Raw genomic sequence first — 25,828 nt, 5'->3', positions numbered from 1 at the left:
GCATTAACGAACTTAAAAGTTTGAATCGATACCGGCGTACACGTCTCTACACTTACGAATGGTGGTTTGTCAAGTGCCATGTACCTAACTTGTGGTCCGAAAAGGATATCGTGCTGATCGGATGGTTGATGAAAACCAGAATCGAACAAGATCGATAGGGTTTCTACCCCAAGATAGCTGTCCGCATGAATCAGTTAGCAGTGGCCTCCGGTGAGCATTGAGCAGTGTCGTCGATAAATGTTTTCAGCCATATAGTTTTAATTTGAAGGAACCTCACTTTATGCTCCAAATATTTATATCAAAGCGAAATTTTCTGGAAGCCTGAACATTCGCCAGTCGCCTTTAATCCGGTTATGCACGTGTGCTTTGACACATCGGTGAGTTTATGACCTGCCCAGGATCAGCGTGTGTGTTTTTCTCCTAGCTCACAGGAGCATGAACTCTCCGGCCCTCGCTGCAAATGTATCCATATCAGTGCCAGCTGAATGGGTTTTATTTATAAATGCTTTCAGAGGATATATCACGGCCGAACGTGGGTGTTGTTGTTGTGGATGCCTTACCTTCCTAGTCGAATGTGTACCAGTGGTGTCCTAGTATGCCGCTAGAAACCCGAAGAGATTGTAGTGTAAATGTAAATTAAAAAAGCGGCCGAAAACTACTTAATACACACACACACACACAGTAAACGCAACAGAGCATGAAATGCTCCCAATGGAAACAACCTCTCAACGGGGGAACCCGCTCTGGGCGAATTGCTAACAACCACGACACATTAAATCGTGCTGTCGGAAAAATTACTACCGAAGCCGGTTCCGGTTTATGAAAAAGACGCCCGCGCCATCAAGCCGGGCATCGTAATGTGTTTTTTTTTGGCAAAGACAAGTTTTAAAGAAAATATCTTGCAGAGTCCAACACGTCACAGCACTTTCGGTTCCAGTTCACTGGAAGCTACGGTTCCGACTCAGCTTCTTAACTCAGGGAAAATCGGCAGGCAGCGGCAACATTAACACACATTTTCACCCCGTGAACAAACATGTCCTCGTCCACCATAATTATCTCATTTTTTATTTAAACCTTAATTAAAAAGCTGTGTTTTGGGTGGGCATCAACTCTATACATCATATACAGCCGCACCGTGCGGATCTAGAAGGAATGCAGAGCCGTGCGCTGCCTTCACTGTTTGGCAGCGAAAACCACTCGGGAAGCTGATGCGAATAAAAAAAGGCTCACTGCAAGCGTTCTATCTGGACGCTTGCAACTCCATTCCTAATCAGTGAACAAGGCCTAGAGAAGCATGCGAAAGTCCTGACCGTTACGAGGCTTAAAGCAACCTGGCCACGTATATGTGGGTCACTAAGCAGCAGCAAAAAAAAGGCATAAAATTATTATGCAACCAATAAGCAATCGTTTCGCAAGCTTCGGAGAAACATTTGTGGCTGTATTATTTGTTGCACATTTTGACATGGTTTTAAAATAAGTTCTAGATGGCGCAGGAAATGCGAGCTTTGAAAGCTTCGCAGCTTTTGTAGGGGATATTTTTCCAGCAGCTAGCAGTTTTATAGCAACTTTCTTTTCCTGCTCATGATTTTCCCACCCATAGACGGTCATAAACCAACTTTGAAACTTTGAAAAGAGAGGATTTTAGTTATATTTTCCTAAAATAGATAAGTTACCTATGATCAATCCAAAGTTTTAGCCTTCTGCGGTACACAAGATTCCTAAAATTCATCTGTCAAAGTGAAAAGAGTGATAAAAATTACTCCTTAAAATCATCCTTTTTATCAGCTACTTTAACGCGATCGTTAGCACGGTTCTGCAACGGTAATGTACCTAAATTATACATCATTAGAAAGGTAATGGATCCTTCTTTGATAAATAGAAAACAAATATTTATGTTTCGCATTGCTTGTACAATTTTATCGGGGATTTGTTTAGAAAGCTCCGAAAACATACAGTTTTTCAACTTTGGTAATGCAGCAAAATTTTGGCCCAACTAAACTAGGCATAACGATTAAAATTTGGGTAATTGTAAATTATTTCCAGTAAGTTTTGTATCCGTCTCGATCCGCCCGTGGCTTATTTTAAGAAAACTCTTCCTGATGCATAAGGAGGCGCCTGGTCGCTATGTAGTCTATGAAATGACCATACAATACTTATTGGCTTTATGAACTTTGCGCCCTCTCTATTATTGGCTCTTTTAACACACATGTTGAATCTACTAAAAATACATGTAAAGAAAACGAAAACCATGAAAAAAATCCGTCCGTATTCTTCCTAAAACCAAATATGTCCGCCTATCCCATACCAATTCCCCACAGTGCACCCATTCACCTGCCGGAGAGTAGAGGTGTGAGAGGATTTTAACACATTTTTCGTTCGATTCGTTCGCGAATATTGATTTATACCTTCATCGACACTGTTTTGGCCAGAACCATGCCATCATATGTTGGCGTTCGACAAAAGTGTAAAGAATGGATTGATATACCACGCATAGCATCTCGATATTAGCATATAATGGCTATAATGGCGCCACACGGACGGACCACCTCGGAGTACTAATGCTGGGCTATCGTTTCCTCTGTAACATCCTCGCTGCAGGATGTTCCCATTGTGAATATTAAGAAGTTGGAGCGGCAAGTAGGCAGTTTATTTGCAAATCGGTTACTTGCTGTTACGTGTTTCAATCAATGGTCGGTGCCACGAGGCGCACTCAAAGGACACCAGGCTGACCAGGCCTCCTTCCATTCCTATTTGTTTAGTCTGTTGCGAACGGCAAACAAATCAAAACACACGACTGGCAGTTGCTGGAGTAGCACGGAGAGGAAAGCATCGAACGAGAGAGCGAAAGAGGACCCTTAGCAAGGAATACGGCGCAAGGAATACACTCTCTGGCGAGCGGGAAAGAAAAGTGCGGAGAAAATGAGAGCATGAGCGACCATAACGCGCGTGGCTGGACAGGACGGCGAAGGAAAAATGGAAAGGGAAAAGAAAAGCGTTCGCCGACCAGCGATATTCACAATGCACCATGCTTCTCCATCAGTTCACATCGTACTACTTCTAGCGCAGCACGCACGCAGCAGCACTAGTTTCACAGTTTTTTTTCTCAGCAACCGTCTCCAAATTACCAGCAACCTGTATTCGCTTGCAGCAAGAACACCTCTGCCACCGACACTTTGTTTTATTTATTTGTGACCCAGAAGCGCGACACCGTTGACTCCACTCGTTGACCAATTACATTCTACGATGACCTAGTGCCTCTTAAGAAGATAAACGAAGTGTCCTGCGGTGCAGAGTGAGTCTCGAGCTCGTGAAAAGAAAATTTCCAAATTTACCCACCTAACTAACGCACGAAGGATTCGTGACGGAGGAATCGTAAAGTACATGGAAGGTGCAAGTCCTTCGGTGGTTGAGTGGTTGGGTTGCCTTGCGAAATGGCCACTGGGCTGAACTGGGCCCGTGCAACCGCGTTGTTCCATGCGCGTTGTAATGATCGATTTATGTAATTCCCCTTACGGCCCTCCTCCGTGCGGAAAGTGGTGAGAATTGTGGCTACATAAGTAATTTTACGTAGGCTGAAAACTCAAAATGTGAATGTGTGTGCGCTCACAGTTGCTGTCTTAGGTTTTCATATCAAACACAACCACGTCTTGCTTAGTGCTTTCTTCGTCGGTACAACGTCTCACGCCTAAACGAGTTTGTGGTGGCGAAAGAGAACTAAAGTGCCTCGTGTACAGCGGCAATTAGGAAAAAACTCTGGACCCGTTTTTATCTTCATCCTAAGGCATTATGTAATTACGAAATCTCGTAATCTGTTGGCCGGGTGTTCCAGATAATACATAAACTATTTGCAAAGAGTATTGGAGGCTTCTCAAAAAACGGCAAAAGTTTCCCGAAGAATTACTCAACATTTCCAGCATGGCACACAGACGACATCAGCACGCCACGTTCTGATAGTTCCACCAAGGAAGGCCAAAACCCGCGGGCGCGGATATCGTCTTCGCTGCTCTTTGGAGCGGCTCCAGAGAAACGTCTCAGCATGCTCAACTTTGGGCATGTGCAAACCGTCACAGTGACGAAAGGGCCTCCGTGTGCGAGACAGGAAAATAAGGAGCAGAACATAACAGGCAGCACACCGGCGCACACACAGTGACAGAGCGAATCGCCAACAACAATGCTCTCAGCAGTGCGTGTGTCTGTTGAGAAAGTAGTGCATTTTGTTGTTGAGAAAGAAGCGAACAAGTGTACTTCCTCGAGGACACTTGTATGCTAAAACCAACACCGATATTCCGTGTGGCCTGCCAATCCGTCATGTGTAATTAAATGTTTGTGTTTTTTTTTCAAAGAGTGTGTTTTTTGAAGTGATTAAGGATCCACTTCCAAAGTGAGGATTTAGGCGGAGTGAATTTTACCTAAAACTGCTCAGCGGAAACAGTGGTTGCCCCTGTGTTGACTATCTAGTGTTTCCAGTTAAATGCTAAGCAAAATGGATCCAATTCGCCCGGAACTCGATATGCAAAGTGACAAAATGGACTCCCAAGAATTGCCCGGCCTGTAGCGTGTGTGGTTGCATTGAACCAAACCTTGCGGGTTCCCATAGCACGCCATCAAACTGCAACACTGTATGAGTTGTTAAATGAATCTGCCATCACAGCACACACGGACTGGTACAACTCGTCAAAGATGATAGTAAGTTTCATCCCCGACAGTGCCCGGGGACTTACAGTGAAGCAGCACCAGAAACAGAAACACCTCCTGTACCATAGGATCATCGATAGCCTCATTAGCGATAAGTACAAAAACAAAACGCTACGAAAATCATCCTTCGCACTGCTGTATCTGTCCTACATGTTCATCAAGATGCTCCCAATGACACTCGCTATCGAATCGCACACGGGGGTAAAATCAATATCGCCGTTGACTGTAAAACCGCGCACGTCACCGGAAATGCTGGCATCACCGCCGGACGACGAAGACGACGATTACTTCGATGTGTACGACAATGCGTACGACCTCCCGAACGGCACGTTAGGTAAGTACTTAGCTTTAGCGTTAGGTAACAAAACGCCACACAGACAGTGGACAGATGTTTAAGATGATTTTTGTAACCGACAGGCGTTAAGACTACTGACGCGAAGGAGTAAGAATCGTGGCCCAAACGGGAAAAAGCTATTTGAAGGCAAATATTTTGGCAGCGTATATTTCAAAACCAACAGTAGAGCTGTGTTAATAATTGATTTAACAAGGCACAAATATGTGAAATAGAAATTTCTAATTGCAGCATAGTGTAGCGTGTATAAAACTGATACACCATTTGACAGTTTAGATACCAATTTAAAGAAGAGAAATTCGTTACGATGGTAGCTTGTGCTTCCGCTTATAATGACCGGTTATAATCTGAGTTATGGCATCAAAACATAGGTCGTCAGGATCAAATTGTGTCACTAATTTAGCCCTAATGAGAGGTTGTAATGACACCTTAAATGATGCCAGTTGAAACCATATAATTGCGGAACAGATTTTGAGCTAGAGATTAATTTAACGTTTGTCTTTCAGCAAAAGGAATGTATGTGGGGGCACCGTGCGAGTTTACGTGCGACGCCAACCTGCATCATGTGTACTGTGATCCAACTACAAATACTTGTAGCTGTGAGAAGGACTTCGTCGTGCTGATTGGAAAGCTGAAAGGATGTGCCAAACGTAAGTTTCTGTCCCTAAGCCACCCGCCCCAATTATAAAAGCAAGCCATTTTCGAGCGCTTGTATCTCCAGCGAAGGTCGGGATTTGCGGTGACACCGGAAACCGAGGCAGTATCCGTTTTCCTGTTCCATTTATTTTGTTTTCACTTTTGGGATGGCCACGGGCACGGAAGCAGAAGCTGTTGGCCGGTGGCCAACGATTCTTAAATTGTCCTTAGATACAAAGAATGCTTGTTAGAGCATCACATAACCGCTCGGAATCGATCAATATAAGGCGACATGTTCACACATATGCGCCACACCAACCATTGGATCGCACCCGGACCCAGCAGCAGCCAGCAGCACAAAATGGCGGAGTATTTATTTTATGTGATTGTGTTCTTTCTTGTTTCCGATGCTGGATGCTGGCGGGACCGTGCTGACCGTAGCCAAAAAACTCGGAGATCAGTGTTTTTACGATCAAACTTGTTTCTACAACGACGAGAATTCATACTGCAAGCAGATCGTGCACAACGCCATCTGTCAATGTATTCCCGGTTTCCACTCCGTTAGCTACTCGAAACCGACCAGGCGCGTCTTCTGCACACAGGGTAAGTTTGCCTCTAGTGATCGTTGTAAACAATCGAAAAAAGACCGACGGATGTACCAGGGCCCAATAGTTTCGTGGGACAATGAGAAGTTGAGCGAAGCTTATGAAATGATTATTTGCCGGTTTGCCAATCGCTCGAAATGTCAGTTTCCACGTCTAGCAATGTTCTCGTGACATTCTTACGCCTATAAGTTGCTGTTGGTAGAAAAAGTAGAAGTCAGATAATCAAGAAAGTACTTTATCACGACTGGAAGATATGGCAAGTTCAGCTACTGAAATGCAGATGACTTGGCCTGACATCGTGGGCTTTTCTGGACCTTTAAGATATGACACGATTGGAGATGTAAATTCCACCTCTATTTTCCGTATTTAAACTCGGAAGCTCGTTGGTCTCTCGGTTGCTTACTGTAACGTTTTGGTTTTACGGGCGAAGTTGTTGTTGGCCCCACGCAGTTATTCCCGGTTTCGGGAATCGAACCTAGGTCATCTGCATGACAACGACGACCGTTACCGACTACTCTATCAACGGGGATTTCAGTGCTTCAAGACGGGTCATATTCAATCATATCTGTTTTTTAAAGACCCATTTTGAGCTCCCTGAGCAACTCTTGAAATCTATAAACAGATGTAACCTGGTGAACAAACATTTCAGGGACAGAGCTTCACCGAATGATCTAACTTAAAATGTGTGTCTCAAAACCATCGATGTAGCGCTTTCTTTAACCACTGCTCATTTCATTCACCGTATTTTGTCTTCAATTCGTGTCGACATTGCCTTTACGAAGATTCTAAGCTTCACATGCCCACGGGTGTGCAAGATTGTATTACACTTGTATTTTTATTGCTGTGTTTAAAAATAGCAAACATCCATTGCCGCAGGCTACTCTGCAAGCTCCGTTTCCAAAAAAAAAACAGTCCTGCAAAGCAGCGCTCTGCAGTTCCGCTGCACCACTAATCGCTGTTTGCTTTGATTTACCTTACAGACATGGCGACATTAACTGCAGATCTTCCGACGCTCTTCGGTGTCACGAGCGGCATCGCCGTGCTGGCGGGCCTGATTTGCATGGTGTTACACCTATTTAGCAAAACGAAGTACCCTCGGCCGAGGCATTTCGGAGACGCAAACCTTGCGCCACCGATTCTATTTTCCAGTGATACAGGTATGCGCCTCCTCCCTGCCTATTTCGGTTAGAACTGTGTCTGCGTGTGTGTGTGTGTGTGTGTATTTTGACAACTATTTTTATCATTTGCCTGTTTCGCGCTCTTTTTCCTCGGCTCCTGCCGTTCTACTGCATTGCTAGTGCCAACACATGACCTTAGAGACGCGCGCGTGCCGCGGAGCTACGGACGCTACGGCTCTGGACTCTGATTTTAGGTTGTAGCGTTTCCCAAGTTTTCTTTCCGTTTGCTGGCCCCTGCTTCCGTTTCTTCGCTTTTTCCCTGCAACAGTGCTTCCGTGATTGCACACATTTCTAATGGGCAAAGAGCTTCCGCTTATAGCGCACATGATTAGTACCGAAACAGTACACCAAGGCCAGCGCGCACGACAGCAACACCACCACCAACAGAGGCGGGAAAATGGTACAGATAAGTCACAACACTGCATGTCGAAAGCACATTTTCGGGCTTCGGACCAGTCACGCGCGCGGCACCTCTCCTGGGTTTTGACATAATGGGCATTAATAGGCGCGGCCGAGCCGGGCCGAGTGGTGGCGTGCTCTGCCCCGTCGTAGGGGGCCACATTTGTCCGGGATGTACCAGAACCTTCCGCCCCGGCGCCCCGTGACACCACTCGTTGCTTCGTTGCGATGTTTGTGAGGTGATTAGCGTGATACTTTATGCGTTTCCTTTCTGTTCTGTTTTGTCTCTACTTTCATGCTCCACCATGTTTACCGTTTAAACACAAACACTACGGCGCACAAACACAACGACGTCGGTCGGTTGGGACGGGTGCACACACACAACCACCATCACCCAACAAAACACATATGCCACGCCATCTCGGTGGGAAAATCTTCCCAAACACCTCGTCCGGGGGACCGGGATTTTTCCACCGAACGAATCCAACCATCGCCTTGCGCACCCCGGGAAACCACCTGCGCGTTGGCTGGACTCCGGGACCGGACTCGAACTCGAACGCCACCGCAGGGATACCATTGACAATACAGTCGGCCAGACCGTCGTCTCGTTCCAGTCAGCGCTCGAGTGGCTCCATCGGTTCCTATGGCAATCGACGGGCCTCCAGCGCCCCGCTGCACCACGGCTCCAAAGGAGTGCTGGTGTCGACCTCCCGTACAGGTGCGGCTCGATCTGCCGCCATATTGCTTGTATCATGTCACATTTCTGCAATTAGAAATAGTCAATCCACTAGTACCGGTTCCCAGCACCCCGCCAGCTATCTGAGCGACGACAATATGACCAAGTACCTGGAACGCCAGCTGGAGCACCAGAAGCAGCTCCTCTACTTGGATATACCGTCGCTCAGAACGCATAACAAGTTGTTTTCCAAGTTTTGCAAAGCCACCGCGCTGGTTGGCACCAATCACGCCAACGGCGGTGGCAGCGGTCAGCCCAGCCACCGAAGGCCACACCACGCGGGCGGCGGTAGCACCGGAAGCGCGATGGGCACCAGCAGCGGCAGCGGCAACGGGCACCACAACCACCTGCCCTACCATTACGCTGGCGCCTCCGCCAACGAGGACTCCAGCTTCGACGACGACGACGGCGGCACGACCGATCGCTTCATCGGTTTCAGCTACGATCCGCACGATGGCAGCATCGGCCTCGGAGCCCTGCCGACGCCGGCCAGCGAGGTGGCAAACGTAGCGGTAAACCCCATTTACGCCACTCCGGCTCCCAGTAACCTCCCAACCTGGTACCCGTCGAATGATAACCGACTGTCCCACCTGCTCCCACCGTGTCCCATCCCATCACACTGCTTCACCGTCCGCCAACCCTTCTCTTGTAACTACTCCGCCCCAACTTCTTGTGGTCACTTCTTGTGCGCTGAGTGTACGATCCCGTGTGTCCAGTATCCAGTTCCGGGCGGCACCTACCTTAGAGTGTGTTCATTCATGTTCTAGATGTTACTGAATGTTACTGTGTTCGATTTGAGTTCATCTATTCATGTCCATGACTAGCGTTTGTTGTAGGCCTAGGCATCTTTGTGGTCATACATATATATATATAGTATATCTGTGTGTGTGTGTGTATATATATATGAATATCCTTCCGTGGTTCATCCTGCTTACGAGACGTACGATATAGCTGCTCAAAGTCTGTCCTAATCCCAACTCGCGCGTATGGTCAGGCTGCTGCAAACGAATGTAAACCTAACACAATTCTAAACTAGTCCCAGCCCACTATTAAGGCTGCATCATATCAAGGAGCCTTACTCTATAATGTTAGAGCTTTTAATAGACTAAAAAGCAACACAGTACTCAGACCGCAATTTAATGTTATTCTCGTTTGACACGATTATCATTTGAAAGTTAGATGGTTTCAAAGATGTTTGCAAAAACTGATGCCCCGTTGCAACGGAGTGGCGTGCGTCTTCGCCTAAACACTAGAACCCTCATTCATTTGCCATCATTGCATTGTCTATAGTTATTCCTTGTACTTAGGTGTGCGTATGTGTGTGTGTGTTTGATTGTGATGTGTTGAGTAAGTGGTCGATCAGAAACAATTTCCGCTTTCGTTTCGCAAGGAATTGCGCGTAAGTTTATGGTTTTATTTCTCTATAACTCTATAACTGACGAACTAATTTCAGCAGTGTTTCATGCATATAAGCAATATGGCGAAATGATTTATCTATACACCCAAAATCTAACTGGTAACTGGAAATCCATAAGCGCTTACGATTTTCGATTGCTTTCCCGTTTGTCTAACAACACACATACTTTAGGTTGCAATTCTTAACTCTTTTATTACTAATCATTCTTTAGTTTGCTTCTTTTTCGATGTTGTGTTTCAAAGAACTATTAACTATTTCCTATCTATGGCATTCGCATTCACAAACGACACAATTTAAAGACTTTAAACACACATTCATATAACACTCTCACTCTCGAACAACAAGCAAGCCCAATTTCTTCTTATTTGGCATGGACATTTAAACGATTGACATTGGATCAAGGATCATGTTATAAATATTGCGCCCCACTTCAGCTTAGCCTTTTGTTTGTGTAACGAGATTTAATAATACATTTCCGAATGATAAAAGATACAGGGTCGAAAATATAGTACGGTCTTCACATCACCACCGTAAGTTACGTGCGAGCAAAGAAGCGACGTGCGAAGGTTTGATTGATTGAAACCTTCGTGCGGCATTCGTGTTTCAAATGGTAGTTGTCATCTTCATTTTTCGTTCTGGTTTTCCAATCTGGCGTACATGGATTGTTTTACTTAGCACTGCAAGCTTGTAAGCATTTCACAAACGAATCTGAATGTATTTTTTCTCTTATCTGTCGCTCTATACGAAACAGTAGCCTTTCAATTCTCTAACCAACTCAGACACTTATCGCTCACGCTATTGGCTAACTGAACTGAGCAAAATGAAGCAAATTAAGAAAATCAACTGATGATTCGTTGTGTTTTTGTGTGTTTTCCACTTTCTTCCATCTCTTTACCGTCACCGGGCTGCGGACACAACGATCTCCCCGAAGGTTCCCGAAGACCAAGTTTAGCTTCCGTACACAGTACAAGTTCTTCCGTTCGAAGCTACAGTATGCGCCGGTTCGAGCAGGAAATTCAGCAAAAGGAGCTTCGCCAGGAAATGAAAAAGCACCTGGCTCGGTTGCAGGAGCAGCAGCAGCTGCAGAAAATTAAGCCCAACATAATAATCGGCGATGTGATATCGTGCCCCATGAACAAGCCCATCCTCACGACGCCCAGTCCTATGACTCCGAACTCCGTAGATGATATATTGCCGTCGGTGGACGAAACGCAGGAGGTACGGAGGGTGGCCACACGAAGTGAAGACACGGATTCGGATCGGTGATACTCTGATTTTTTTCGTTACAGTTTTCACCCAATCTGAGCCAACGGTCGGTGAGCGATAGTACTGGCGGGTGCTTCGATGGGCCGTGTAGTTCCACTGAGCTACTAAAGTAGTCCTACGGGACGGCCGCGTGGCAGGAATCTTAACGGTAGCTGGGTACAGAGACGAGTGCAAGTTGTATAAGACGTACTTTATAATTTTTTAGAAGATTTAAGACGAATATTACCAGAACCTACTAAGCAACTGCTAAGAACCTTGCATAGCCTGCCTGCTGGTGCGGTACTACCGAATCCAAGAAACTACAGCTGTATACCGAACTGTGCTAGCCACAGTGGTACAATTTGTTAAGCAATACCATCAACGATTTTACTTCTCCAAACCCATCACGAACCGCTAAGTGACACAATCAGACCCTTTTCAATCAACCATTTGCTAAAGGTATCAGACACAAGCAAACGTAACTTTACATCTTCGCCAACGAACTAAACGCTATTACCACAAAGCAAGGCTACAAATGAATATGTTGTTTTAAAAGTCGTAAAACTCGTTTGATCATCAATTCGATTATTAACTCCCTAGTTTGTTTGTCCTTTGTTTGGCTGGACAACATTTATGACTAAACCGAAAGTAGTGGTCTCTATTTCAAGTTTTACAAGTAGTTCGAATCTAGTGCACTTGACAGGAATTGTAAAAACTAAGTTGACGGTACCAGCCGTTCTTACGGATAAGGAAAACACAGTTAAATGTTGACAGTAGCTAGTTCTTGGTAGCTACTACTGTAACTAAGTTATAATCTAGCTACTATTTAGGCATACAGGCTCTACTACTTTAAATTTGCTTAACAACCGTTCAAGTGAGGTTAAAACTAGCAACGACAGCAACCTTGTCCAGGGGTCAGAACCAACAACGGCCTCAATCACACTTCTGCTACTAGACCAACCAGAAGCTTATTCAGACCATGATACTTCAACAGAACAGAAAAAATGTACCACTGTAAGCACTGTTACGTTTCAAGAACCGAGAATTTTCAATTTCTGATCGCATATTACAGGCACATATTAAAACATTGTGTTCCGTGCAGTGCCGTGGATGAAAAAGCAAACCCACAGTGGAAAGCATGCAACGGGGTACACGAGGACACGGATCGAAATTCGAGGAAGTGAATGTTTTAAATGGTGGTGGATAACAATAAGGAGCTACCCGTGGGTAAGAGAGACATAAAACCAATCTAAACAGAAGATAAAACCAACTTAAACAAAACCCAGTAAATTAGAACGTTCATATTGATAAATGTTGTACTAGTATTAAGTAAGTAATTGAAATCCACTGAATGTATGTGTGCTCAGTCTTACGCAGTTATACGTTGCAAGGATCTTCCGAACCGTCGGAAGTTTAGCGCACAAAACGTTGAAGATATACACCTTCAAACGGGGAAGTAGTTATTGTAATGTTAACAGTACGACAAAGCTAGATGATTCGATCGAATTGATTGCGAAGTATTCTAAAGCATACCTTATGCATTCAATCAAATAAGTAACATGTTCGAACTGTAGCTGATGTGATGGTCCAAAAGACGAAAAACCCAAAGACGCTGTTTAGACGACGAAGGGATAGAATGGACGATGGGCCATCGCTATAGAGTTGTGTTCGGGATGACGAGTGCCGTTTGTTGGTTTGGATTGCTCGAACATAGCTTTTGCGCCCATTCTATCCACTCGCCTCCTATACTTCCACTGTCTTTAGAAAAACCGCGCTTAATTTGATATTATTTGTACACTCGAGCCACAGTCGTACAGCTCGCAAGCTACAAAGGACTTTTCGTGCGCGTAAAGGTAAACTCTATGGTTCCTTTGTGAATTGCATTTCTTTGATACTGTTATATCAATTGTGCTTGGCAACGCCACACTACGCAACTTGTAATAGGTACATTAACTAGTAACACTTAACTGCTTATGGCACGGAACGAAGCATGATCCGGTGATTTTTTGTCTCTTGCTAAATCTATTCAAGGAATTGTTATAGCGTACTGGTGAATTACTGTTCGATTGAAACATTGAAGCAATGAACCACAGGAAATTTAGGAATTTTTTATGGCGACCGTGCCCGGCATGCTTAAAATTGCATTCGTTTCAAGACGATACGACATCGACCGCACCCAGCACCAGTTTGCCTGGGACTTTACCTTAATTAATGATGTCAGAGTGGCAAACGAAAAAATCCTTTAGGTGTCGGAACGATAACATGTACGTTTGCGGACGCTACAGCAGACCACATTTCCTCAAAAAATCCCCAAAACATGTTCCTACTCCCTTCCTTTCGATTAAGTCGCACACTTCGAAGGGGGTGCGATGCAACGGAACAAGTTCATAGTTTCTCATTTAATGTATGTAACCTTGAAATATTGAGCATAGACTGATATACCTTTAGAAGAAGAGCAGAACCCAACAGGAAACTAAATATTATAAACTGACACAGTACATGAAAACGTCTCTGGAGGAACCGGAGGCTTGAGCAAACGCAAAGAACGCAAAGAAAATCAAACGAACTTACGATTCAGTTTCGCCTGCAAATGTACACTAGGAAAATGCTTCAAACGGTACGCCTCGTGCGGTACCCAGCTATGGATGGCAGCTAATATCCGTAACAGCGTACGAGATGTTTAAAATTACAGGTTCTTTACGGCTTCTTTTCGCTATTCGCAAAAAAAGTTCATAACGAACCGATGCTGCCATGATGGTCACTAATGTGGTCGCCATTCTCTCTACGAACTAAAGATCGTAGCAGGCCAGAGGCAACGAGCAAAATGAGTGTTTGTGCTAAATATGCTGCAAGCTGCGAGTGTTTCTTCGGTTATCAAAAAAATCCAATTCAAAGTCTTATGTGCAACATTTTCAGACGATGCCCGATGTTGTCAAAAAAACAATGCGCTCCAAGTAAATTACACACTGTAACATTGTGGTTTTTTCACAATGAAGTTTCCATTGGCTAGTGACAGCGATTGCGGCAATGGTAAAGCGTGAAAAAGAGAGAGGAAAAGGGAGATTCAGAAAAATTCAGAGCGAAAAGAGAGATAGAAAGTAAATCGTTTCAGTGAAAGATGAATTAATAAAAATGTCAAGAGTTTTGTTAAAAAGTTTTCACACGAACTCTGAAAATTTATTTCCATAACTCGACGTCTTCAAGAAATTGCCCTGGATTGCCTTTGGCCTTTGGCTATCTGTCTTTTCGTCCTGTGTTCCATTGTGCGACCAGTTTTAGTCCACTTCCTCGATCGTTGGACCGGCACCGGATGATGGCGGAGGTGCTCCGGCTCCGGCTCCGGGCATTCCACCCGGCCCACCGGGCATTCCTCCAGCGCTCTGATAGAGCTTCTGAATAATGGGGTTGCACACGGCTTCCAGTTCCTTCTGTTTGTGCTCAAACTCTTCCTTCTCCGCCATCTGGTTGGCGTCGAGCCACGAGATGGTGGCGTTGCACTTGTCCAAAATGAGCGTCTTATCGGCATCGGGAATTTTGTCTTTGACATTTGCGTCCTCCACTGTCGACTTCATGTTGAAGCAGTACGATTCCAGCGCGTTCTTGCCCGCCACCTTATCGCGTTGCTTCTCATCCTCGCTCCGGAACTTCTCCGCTTCGTTTACCATACGGTCAATGTCCTCCTTGCTGAGCCGGCCTTTGTCGTTGGTAATGGTGATGCGATTCTCCTTATTGGTGGACTTTTCGATGGCCGAAACGTTCATGATACCGTTCGCGTCGATGTCGAACGTAACCTCAATTTGCGGAACTCCCCGCGGAGCTGGCGGAATGCCGCTGAGCTCGAACTTTCCCAGCAGATTGTTATCCTTCGTCATGGTACGCTCGCCTTCGTACACCTGAATCAGCACCCCTGGCTGGTTGTCTGAGTAGGTGGTGAAGGTTTGTGTTTGCTTCGTTGGAATCGTGGTGTTGCGTTTGATCAGCACCGTCATAACGCCTCCTGCGGTTTCGATACCCAGTGAGAGTGGAGTCACGTCCAGCAGGAGCAGATCCTGAACCGCTTCCGATGTATCGCCCTGCAAGATAGCGGCCTGCACGGCTGCCCCGTACGCAACGGCTTCATCGGGATTGATGGACTTGTTCAGTTCCTTGCCGTTGAAGAAATCTTGCAGCAGCTTCTGAACCTTCGGGATGCGAGTCGATCCACCGACCAGCACTATATCATGAATGTTGCTTTTGTCCATTTTGGCGTCCCGCAGCGCCTTCGCCACCGGTTCCATCGTGTCGCGGAACAGGTCCGAGTTGAGCTCTTCGAAGCGCGCCCTGGTCATCGAAGTGTAGAAGTCAATGCCCTCGAACAGCGAATCGATTTCAATGCTCGCCTGAGTCGATGCCGAAAGGGTGCGCTTTGCCCGCTCGCAGGCCGTTCGCAGGCGACGCAGGGCCCGCTTATTGCTCGAGATGTCCTTCTTGTTCTTGCGCTTGAACTCTTCGACGAAGTGCGACACCATGCGATTGTCGAAATCTTCGCCACCCAGATGGGTATCGCCGGCGGTGGACTTAACCTCGAAAATGCCATCCTCGATTGTGAGGATCGAAACGTCAAAGGTGCCCCCGCCTAGATCAAAAATAAGCACATTGCGTTCACCGGCACCCTTCTTGTCTAGCCCATAGGCAATGGCCGCGGCCGTCGGCTCATTGATTATGCGCAGCACATTCAGACCGGCAATAGCCCCAGCATCCTTCGTTGCTTGACGCTGCGAATCGTTGAAATACGCTGGCACGGTGATGACCGCATTCGCAATGTTCTTTCCAAGGTACGCTTCGGCCGTTTCCTTCATTTTGGTGAGTACCATCGACGAGACCTCCTCCGGGAAGAACGACTTCTTCTCGCCTTTGTACTCCACCCGCAGTTTCGGCTTGGTTCCATCGTTGATCACATCGAAAGGCCAATGCTTCATGTCTGCCTGGACAGTGGGATCGTCAAATTTCCGCCCAATCAAACGCTTCGCATCTACCATCAGAGTTGGCACGGAGAACACAATGAATTAGGTTAACTCACACGCTTCATGCACTTTTGATTCAAATCCACTGCTAGCTCGATGCGTCACATACTTACCGAAAATTGTGTTATTTGGATTCATGGCCACTTGATTCTTGGCAGCATCGCCGATGAGTCGCTCTGTGTCAGTAAAGGCCACATACGACGGTGTCGTACGGTTTCCTTGATCGTTCGCAATAATGTCCACCTTGCCATGTTGAAACACACCGACGCAAGAATACGTCGTACCGAGATCTATACCGACTGCCGGAATTTTGGCCATTTCTGGGGGCGAAACAAGGAAACCCCAAACATTTTAGGCAAGGGAAATTATTTCCACATGTTTTCGTATGTCAACCAGACATTGCACATGGCAGCAACCGTGCGGAACATGCCTCAAAATGTCTTTCATTTCTATGCAAAATTGAACTAAACAAGTATACCTGTTGCACTGTATGTTTTTAATACTCACTTGGATTTTAACTATCTTCTCTACTGTTGAATTCAATACCACGTATAAGCCACGTTTACGCAGAAAAGTGTTCAAGTGGCTCCCACAACGGACGATAAGTGACTGCTCTGCTAGCTGCAAGCAACGGCGCTTAAAATAGTTTAATCCATTATGTCACCAGGCAACCGACTTAGCAGGAGACGAAAATAGTGACGGATCTAGAATATTCGTCCAATTCGCATGGGCGTAAGAAACCATATCGTTGGACACAATTCTGGTATCTTCGATCTTCCGTAATAAACGTGAAGAAGTACTCGGTGTGACGTGATCTAACGAAAATAATGCTTAGACCGGAAGTGATGCACTTGCTGAAAATGAGCTCGGCACGTTTTATAAATTTCTTTTACAAGAACGAAGACAGTCGTACTTCCGGAATTCGAAATTGAAGGTAATGTAATGTCAGTCTGATAACTTGTGACACAGACCGTTCGATTTTGCCACTATGCAACGACACACTGAGGTGCGAATTCTCCATGGTTCACATTCAATTTTTATTACACGATGAAATACCAAAAATTAAAATTATATTCATGTTATTATCAAACGACTAAACGATTCACTTTTTAATGATCTTTCGCGAAAACACTTGAGACAATTGTTATTTTTGTTAAACAACATTTTTATTGACCTAATGACTTTGTGACATTAATTTATCATGTTGATATGAAAGGAAACAGTTATTGAAAATGATGGTGGGTATGATGGCTGCAAATAGAAAAGCTAATGGTTGTCGTAATAGTCGACCAGCTGAATGAAATGTGCAAAAACGAACGAAAAATAGGTCCCACAGTGGTGTGCGTTGTGTGTTCGGATTTACATAGGTAAGCGTTTCAATCACCGCCTAAAATGCTCCATCAGTTTAGGATTTTGTAAAGTACGACTGATAGACCATACCGAGCGAGGACGCCGCAAACCATATGAAGCAACTCCACCATGTTGCAAATCCAAACAGGCCTCTATACACGTCTTTGGTGAAGACCGATTTGAGGTTCTGCAACGAAAGGTGGAAGCTCTGGGCAGTGTTGAATATATTTTGTTCCACTTCTTGGTCGCTTTCGGGCGCTACTGCGACAAACTCGTTCGTTTCTCCGACAGCTTTGCTGTCGCTCGCCAGTGCTGCTAGTACAGATTTTTCGTACTCCAAGTCGGCAGAACATTCATCGAGTTGAATCGATTGCTTCAGAAGTCCTCCCCACGTGTAGTCACCAAGGGTTTTGTACATAAGTGCGAAGAATAAGCACATCAGAATTGGAGCCACGTACTGCAATGTAACGACGCAAAGGTAGTAAAAGATGGAAGACACTTTTTTCTGCAGCTCCACGTTCGTTATGCGACCAGCTTCTTTCTTTTGCTCTTCGACACGCTCGTGCGCTATGTTGAGGTACGCCTGCAGATAAACTGGCATCAGCAAGAACCGTAAAAGGACGGACACGATCACAGCAGTAAGCCTCATGGTTTCAAACGCTTCGGTCGAAAGGCTGGTGGAGAAATGTAATCAACAATGTTAGTTTCCTTTCCGACCCCACAACCAAACTGTTCCGGTGCACTTACAGTGGTGCATCCATGCCTGCAAAAATGCGCACAGTAAGATAATCCCTGCTAATAGGTTTAATCCACAGGATAACTAATAGAAATGGCATAGCGAAGCTGATGTTCAAAAGCAACTTCAACCACAGCTTGTCTTGACAAAACCTGTCAACGATGAAAAATGGAAGCAGTCAGCAAACACACGGTAACTTGTTACTTCTTCTTTATAGTTACTTTAGTGAATCCCAGTGCATGCGCGCCATTCGCAGCCCGGGAAACGTAAAAAGCGCTCCGAGAATCCCGCAGCTGCAAGCGATGAAGAAGTTAACGACAATCTTCGACGCTGGTCCACTGAAAACAATGCGGAAAAGGCAAAAAAATAATTGTTGGATCTCCGATGAACATTCTTCAAATATTAAGTGTGGCATACTTACGATGAATTAAGACCCTGTTCTTCGAGGAAACTGGACGCACTTTGGTTAAAGCTGCGATAGGCTGGATCCAATCCGACCTCGAGCGTGTGTTCGGGAACGATCAGAATGATCATGGCTATCAACAGATAGGCCAACCCGGTAACGATGCATGTCGAACGTTCGCCGATGGACTCCTCGCTTTGAAAGTACTGTACCGTCAATGATGCGAGCAGTTTACTGGTGAAATAGTTTTGCTGTTAAGGAAATGTATGTATATAAAATGTTTCATGGCAGTACACGCGCGCGGAGTTTTGCAAAAGGATACAATGCGAAGAAAACTACGAGGAAGCACCACAAGATACTGAGATTGATCTCCTCCTTAAGGGGAAAGAAAAAGTGATATATCTGAAAAAGCGCAAGAGAAAACGTTTTGAATTGAAAAAAGACACTCAATCGCCATTGCCTGTTCACTTCGAACCCATTACCTCGGAGGTGGTATAAACTATAGCAGCATACAAGCTAAAGTCCACCAACCATTGGTACTCGGTGTAGAATCGTAAGTGAACGATATCGTAGGAGGAGATGGGAGTCGTCTCGAGCTGAATATCCAAGCTACGGGGAATGTGAAATGTGGACGACTTTTCATCGCCCGCCTGGTGGTGGCCGTTGCGCTTGTCCCTTTTTCCTTTACTTTTTTCTCGTGGCACACCAGACAGTTTACGAAGTTCGTCGTCGGTAGGGTGGAGGTAGCGTGTAAGACCGGTCGAACAGAGTATCCATTTGGCCAGCGAAAAGTGAGGACTTAGCTTTTGAATTATGCTGACCATAATCAGTGTGATGACTAGTTGAGCCCCCAGTAGAGCCTGCGAATGGAGAAATCAACATGCTTCATAATCAGAACTACGACTTGGCCCGGCCACCGGGTCCTAAGAATGACGGAACGCGTGTAGGAAGCTATCCATTAGACACTAATTATAGACCAATTCTCACTAAAAATAGGCCAACCGACATGATCAGTTCCGGCAAAGTGAGCCGACATCGCCCCCCGTACCATTGATTAACTTTTGCTGCGCTGCGTTAAATGTCTGTTAACATAACAACATTACGACCGACTCACGATGCAATGAATACTTGGGCGGATCTCGAATATTGTCATTCAAAAACCTCACAAATCCTGAGAATCAATGCACTTCTCACGTAACGCAAACCACAAGAGGCCCAATGTTTTCCTTTTGACCGTAGAACAGTGACTGACAGATGTTGTTGAATGTTTCGAACATGTGCCTAGAACGTTTACAGTCGAGGATCGAGAGACTCAGCAACGCAATGTAAGGGTGTAGTTTGATAAGGGTTAGTTTTAATTTCTTATTAGACAGTTTGAACGATAAACTTGCGGAAACAACTCTCTAAACAAGTCATGTGAATAGTGAATTTATGACTCGCTATAAAAAAACTAAACTTGTTTAACGATCGAATGATTTTATGTTAAAAACAGTCGTTCAGATTCGAGGTTCTAATTATTGGTGTATATTTCGTTATGATGAACAAGAAATATGCGATGTACGAATACACTATTTCGAATAGAATGCGAACTTCTTACAATTCACTTCGAAGTTATGAATAAATGTTTTCCCAGACAGGTTTGATACAGTTTTAGCAAGAAGTTTCTAACCTAAGTCTTAACCACTAGCAAATGTGTGCGCGCACATTGCATTGCGTATTACACTAGCTTCCGCGATCTTTGCTAAGGTAAACGAAATAGTATGGAGACTATAAGCCACAAATCCAATAAATTAACGCACATACAGACGTAGTTGAGGCGGCGGTTTCGGGGTGGCTGTACTAGTAGAAAAGTCCTGCCGATCCTAGTTTTAATGCATCAACTGTTCCTGCTTGTAGACAGCATGATAAGCGTTACGGATAAGTGCATACGGAAAGCAGGACTCCAGCAGGTCCATCGTAAGAAACGGTGATTCTTGTACGATTTGATCAAGCAACAGGTAGATGGATTCGCGGTTTTTGATTGCCTCTTTGTCCGACTCCTGACCCAGCCGCAGCAGTGACGAGCTAGCGAGTGCAAGAAACTCCTTCATGCGATCCTCAATGTCGTTTTGGCCGCAAATGGTGAACATGGCGCCAAATATGTTATTGATGGCAACCGCCATACAGTGCGTGTTATTTGTGTGTGCCTCCAGTGACGCCCGGTAGAAAGAGGCTTCGTTTTTGGCTAGCTTCGGTATGCTGACCGCCACAAACACCATCAGCAGGCATATGTTGAGGTGATCGCTCTCGTCCGGTTCTGGTTTCTGTGCTTTCAGGGCGCTCGACAGTGCAGGATCCACTCGGCACTTGAGCCCCGCAGCCGACGCCATTTCGGAGACGGTTTTCAACGGATCCCCACCAGGAACGTGCTCTTGGAAATCCTTCACAGAAGAGAGCAAAAACGGCACGCGCTGTTCCAGCACATCAACCAGGGCTTCCTGTGCCAACTGACGGAAGCTTAGAATTACACCGATGATCGTCATCCGCTGCAGTAGATTGTCCACTTGCTGCAAACGCTTGAATTGCTCTTTCATGATTTCCGGCTTGTCGAAGTTGCTACGCAAGATCATCAACACCTCCTTGTTTTGTACCACAAGACGTTTCAGCTCCTGCACCTGGTTGGCAATGTGCCACATGAGCGACTCGTTCAACAACCGAATACCGTACGGACCGATCAACTCCGCAAGCGCCCTCAGTTCGTTGAAGTCGGAAAACTCCTCCGGGTTAAACGGAATGTACCCTTCGGGCGTGATCGAGACGAACGCTTTCTGATTGAGCGAGAATACGATGTTTCCGCCGCTCACCTTCCGTAACAGCGCATCGGAATACCAAGTGTTGTAGAGAGAGGCGATCGTCTTTTCGCCGTGGCTGTCCTGAGACTGCGTCTGCTGCAGCAAACAGTTGTTGAACACGCGCGTTATGTCGATGTGGACGTAGTTCTCGACGGTCTGCAGCACATTCATGTACGCCCTTACCGAGGCCAACAATTCGGATGGTTTCGCGATTTCCGATGTATCGGCACTATACATGACCATGCCGACGAGAGCGCGCGAAAAACGTGTCTCCAGATGCTGACAAAGGTATTCACGAGGTGCAAACGCATACTCCCAGACATTCACCGTGGGGCAGTAGTTGATAGCGAAACAGAGCTCGGTGAGGGCCATGTGCAGCTTATCCATCGTGGTCAACAGCTCGCGCGTTTTGCGATAACTTTCTTCTCCCGGCCGTCGGATGTCGTCCAGATGTTTTTTGCTCTTGTCCTTCTTTTTACGGCTTGCCGAAGCCGACAATATTTTGGCGCAATGCTTTGGCAAGAGCGCGTCGGCCATCATGCACTGCTCATCGCAAATCGTCGTGATTATGTTCTTCGCTTCTTTCGCCATTTCGTCGAGAAACATATTGACCACCGACAGTGATCGTTCGCGGATGTGGTGTCGCTCCTCTGGGCACATCTCGTGTGTGCAATTTTGAAAGTGGCTGCAAATGAGCGGAAACGCAATGATGTACCGGTTCTGGGCCGGAAACTCGAGACACATGTGAAACTGGTCTTCGAACATTTTGTTGTAGAAGCAAAAAATCGACAGATCCGACGTTTCTACCAATGACTCGTCCAGATAGTCGACCATCTTGGTGTGAAACACCATCGAGTCCAGCAAGCGCGCCAAGTCCGGGAAATCTGTGATGCGAACCGCGGACTTGGCGCTCATGAAAGTTTGCAGCCGAAACCAGTCGAGTCGGAACGCACGGAAATCGAAAACCTCGTTGTCTTCCACCTGCTTCACTGAAAGCCCGGTAGCGGTTTTGTAGAGTGACGACAGGATGATGCTCTCGTCCTCGGGGCACACCTGTAGTTGCTGCATCCGGTAGTTCAGGTCGATCGCATCGTACCCGGAAAGGTATTGTACGTAGTAACGTTGCATAACCTGGCTGTACTTGCGCACGAGTGCCCGCAGTTCTTCCATGTGAAACAATAGCTCCGGCAGGTGACGATCGACGAGATCCTCGGTCGATTTACCCTTACTCTTCACTACCGGCGGGTTGTCGTTGTGGCGCAACAACCAAAGAATTTCATCGCGCGCATAGCATAATCCGATGAACACGAGCAGCGCCTTCGGACCCAGCAAACCTGGCTGATCGGTCATGATGAGCGCCAGTTCCTTGAGAGCGGTACGTAGGAACTTGCGTCGTTCGCGATGCAACAGGGCGGCCTTCTGGAGGGCCTGATTGTAGCACTCCTTCACCTCCGAAATGCGCTTTCCGTAACCCTTCAAACCTTCGAAGTTGCTCTGGATGTACTGATGAATATAGATGACCTCGTCGCGGAACAGCGCTACCACCCAGCTGGAATCGAGGGCCGAAACCCACATGTTGCTTATCAAACCCGGTTGCCCGAGCGACTGGTGGTTGAGCATCAATCCGAAGATCACCCACCGGTCGAGGGTTTCTAGCGAGATGTACTCGCACGACATAGTGTCCGTTTTGGTGGCCTTCAGCAGCATCGCCGGCGTTCCGATCAGGCTCAGAACTTGCAGTTCGCGCCACTTTTCTGCGCTCAGGTTGCGCATCGAGTAGATCTTGGTGAGCGAATTAATCGCACTCGATAGCAATCGCTGATGAGGAATAAACTCATCGGCCAGCTTCTTGACCGGCACATCGTAGTCAATAATCATTTGACCAAGTCGCGGGAAGGCTTGGTCACTCTGACTGTGTTGCATTTCGTACGCAGCATTAAACAGACCCAGCACCGCCTTTCTGTCTTCCACGCGTGATAGCAGAATCATGAGCGACACGTAGGTCGTCACGAGGTCCAAATAGTTTTTTGTCAGCTCGAAGTTGAGCGTTATATCCAGATGTATCTGAAGTGCATCCATCGTAGTCAGTATTTCGCACACATTGTCCTTGAAATCCAGCAGATCGACGAAGGTGTAATAGTAAAGCGAAAGCGACTTGATGATCTCCGTTTTGATGCTGGCGATCGCGGTCAGTCCTTTAATGTCGATGTTTGGGAAGCGCTTGACTATGAACTTAATGGAAGATTCTAGCGACTTTTCTGACAGGAAGCCCGGTTTAGATTTCGTATCACCGCATGCTTTCTTGATGTTGTAAATGCGTGTAAGGATGCCGACACCTCGATCATTCAGGATGATCAGCTTCTCCGCGAGCTTTTGCTGGTTCGGATTCAATTGACGAGCCATCTTGCCCAATCAAGAAAGCGAGAGAGCGCCGGACGAACACGATAGCTGCCTCGCGGTGGGGCGTTCAGAATCGCCCACCGTACAAAACTGACCGACTGAAAGCAGCAGTTCCTGCGGGAGAAAACAAAAAAAACACGATAAGCCCATCGCACGCATCAGTAACCGCGAAGGGGGAATGTTAATCAGTGCCAGCAAGTTAAACCATTCGAGCGTACAGCAACGCAATGAACGCAATTCGTTGCATCCGCCTGTAACCATCAACAAATACAACTCCGGCAGCCACCGACGGAGTGGAATGCGTTTTGATGGGCAAACGTCATCGAAAGACAATTGCAGAGGATACAACAAAAAGGGCGAGTCCGTGGCGCACACACATCGAGTTTAATTGCAAGTCCTATGCCTCGTGCAGTGCTTACTGAAAGCTACGCTTTCCACCAAAGAGTATACGCACCTTTAAAAACAATTTATCACTGTTTTTCGGTCCACTAATCTATGATTTCTACTAATAATCGACACCGAAATCGTCTTCCTTTCGTGGTGGAAACTGGTTAGGCCGTGAGTAATGTGTAAAACGTCAAAATAAATGGCATCGGCTCTCAACTACAAATTGAGAGCCCTGTTCATTACACTGGTAAACATTTCGGTCCGTAATCCCGGTGCACGACAAATTCAATTACAGGGTGTTTCAAGTTTGTATTTCAATAATGATTTCGATAAATCAGGGGATGAAAAATTACTTTATTTAAACATAAATCAATCAAAAACACGTCATTACTAAACAAACCTTGACCATCGAGTAGTAGTTGAGTTCGATTCTGAAGGCCATCTATCTTTATTTCCCTTATTGGTTATGCTATCAATTAGACCTTTTCTGAAATGTGCTAATTTAACATTTGAGATAATCAGCAGAGCTCATGCGAAACTTCCTATTTGGTTCCGAAACTAGCCAAGTTTGGTATTTAATAAATATCTTTTCTTCCATTTCAAATGTCTCACAAAACGTATCCTTCGATGGTTTGCTTTTCGATGTACCACACTAGAAAAATGGTTTCAAGTTAGTTCAAGTGCGAAGTACCAGCATTGATTGCGGTTACGTCTGAAGCATCGACACACGATTTAATCAGCCATTTGAAATGGATCAGTTTTCATGAAGCGTAAGATTATCCATGAACTTTGGTGCTAAAAGCTGGCTTTGAATTCAATTATAAAATCGATTCAATGGTGCGATTCTGGTAAGTTTGAAATCGGGTTTAAATGTTGGGATGCTGAAACAACAAAGAACACACGTTGTAGAAAGCGTATTGCATTTTACGGATTTATTGTATGAAACATAACGAATAACTCAACAACAGCACTTTAACATGAAAAGGAAACGCGATAACAACGTTGCTCACGATCAGTCGCTATCATCACCACTTTCGTCACTCTTGCTGTGATCAGCAGAATGTTTCACTGCGTCAGATCGTTGAGTAGTTGTACTATACGTAGATTGCTTTACATCTTTCGGTTCTTCCTTATGATCATCGCCAGTGTGTTCTGATTGTCCCAGGTTCTTTAATATTTGTTGAACAGGGACCGGGCGCACAAAATGAGGCTTCTCGTTGTCTTCATTTTGACTCACCGTTGGGAACGTTGTAACACGTTTCGGGACAATGGTAGATGGTGTCGAAGTGTCCACATCACGTCTAGACCGAGCAGCCACAATCGGTGTTTTAACCGAAACCGCGCTGCTGGTCGTGCTGCTAGGGGCCACGCTACTAGTTCTCACCGTCGTAGTGGATGGGTGATTACGCCTGAAGGCAGCTTTGGCCGTGGTGCCTACATTGTCCACCGAACGTT

General features: G+C 45.8%; 4 protein-coding genes across 4 annotated transcripts; 1 reads left to right on the top strand and 3 right to left on the bottom strand.

The window, feature by feature from the left end:
• Positions 1-4,680: 4,680 nt before the first annotated feature.
• Positions 4,681-14,370, top strand: LOC128277313 (uncharacterized). Its single transcript, XM_053015758.1, has 7 exons — positions 4,681-5,029; positions 5,554-5,697; positions 6,125-6,286; positions 7,269-7,445; positions 8,434-8,583; positions 10,950-11,236; positions 11,308-14,370. Exons 1-7 carry the CDS (start codon positions 4,681-4,683, stop codon positions 11,395-11,397), a joined length of 1,359 nt encoding a protein of 452 aa, XP_052871718.1. The 3' UTR covers positions 11,398-14,370.
• Positions 14,371-14,466: 96 nt separating this feature from the next.
• LOC128278292 (heat shock 70 kDa protein cognate 4-like) lies at positions 14,467-16,852 on the bottom strand. Its single transcript, XM_053016992.1, has 3 exons — positions 16,774-16,852; positions 16,380-16,586; positions 14,467-16,274 (listed from the first exon to the last, which is right to left on the bottom strand). The coding sequence occupies exons 2-3, from the start codon at positions 16,582-16,584 to the stop codon at positions 14,539-14,541; spliced, it is 1,941 nt and encodes a 646-aa protein (XP_052872952.1). The 5' UTR covers positions 16,585-16,586; positions 16,774-16,852; the 3' UTR covers positions 14,467-14,538.
• A 593-nt stretch (positions 16,853-17,445) lies between these two features.
• LOC128278293 (transmembrane protein 161B) lies at positions 17,446-19,966 on the bottom strand. The gene is made up of 7 exons (XM_053016993.1): positions 19,804-19,966; positions 19,238-19,615; positions 19,078-19,157; positions 18,774-18,989; positions 18,574-18,690; positions 18,364-18,504; positions 17,446-18,290 (listed from the first exon to the last, which is right to left on the bottom strand). Exons 1-7 carry the CDS (start codon positions 19,804-19,806, stop codon positions 17,672-17,674), a joined length of 1,554 nt encoding a protein of 517 aa, XP_052872953.1. The 5' UTR covers positions 19,807-19,966; the 3' UTR covers positions 17,446-17,671.
• Positions 19,967-20,262: 296 nt separating this feature from the next.
• Positions 20,263-24,023, bottom strand: LOC128278291 (membrane-associated protein Hem). The gene has a single exon (XM_053016991.1). The coding sequence runs from the start codon at positions 23,987-23,989 to the stop codon at positions 20,624-20,626; it is 3,366 nt and encodes a 1,121-aa protein (XP_052872951.1). The 5' UTR covers positions 23,990-24,023; the 3' UTR covers positions 20,263-20,623.
• Positions 24,024-25,828: the final 1,805 nt, after the last annotated feature.

This window comes from Anopheles cruzii, chromosome 2 (genome assembly GCF_943734635.1).
Source record: "Anopheles cruzii chromosome 2, idAnoCruzAS_RS32_06, whole genome shotgun sequence".
NCBI lineage: Eukaryota > Metazoa > Arthropoda > Insecta > Diptera > Culicidae > Anopheles > Anopheles cruzii.
The sequence above is the reverse complement of the archived record's forward strand: the minus strand, read 5'-3'. Positions and strand labels throughout refer to the sequence as shown.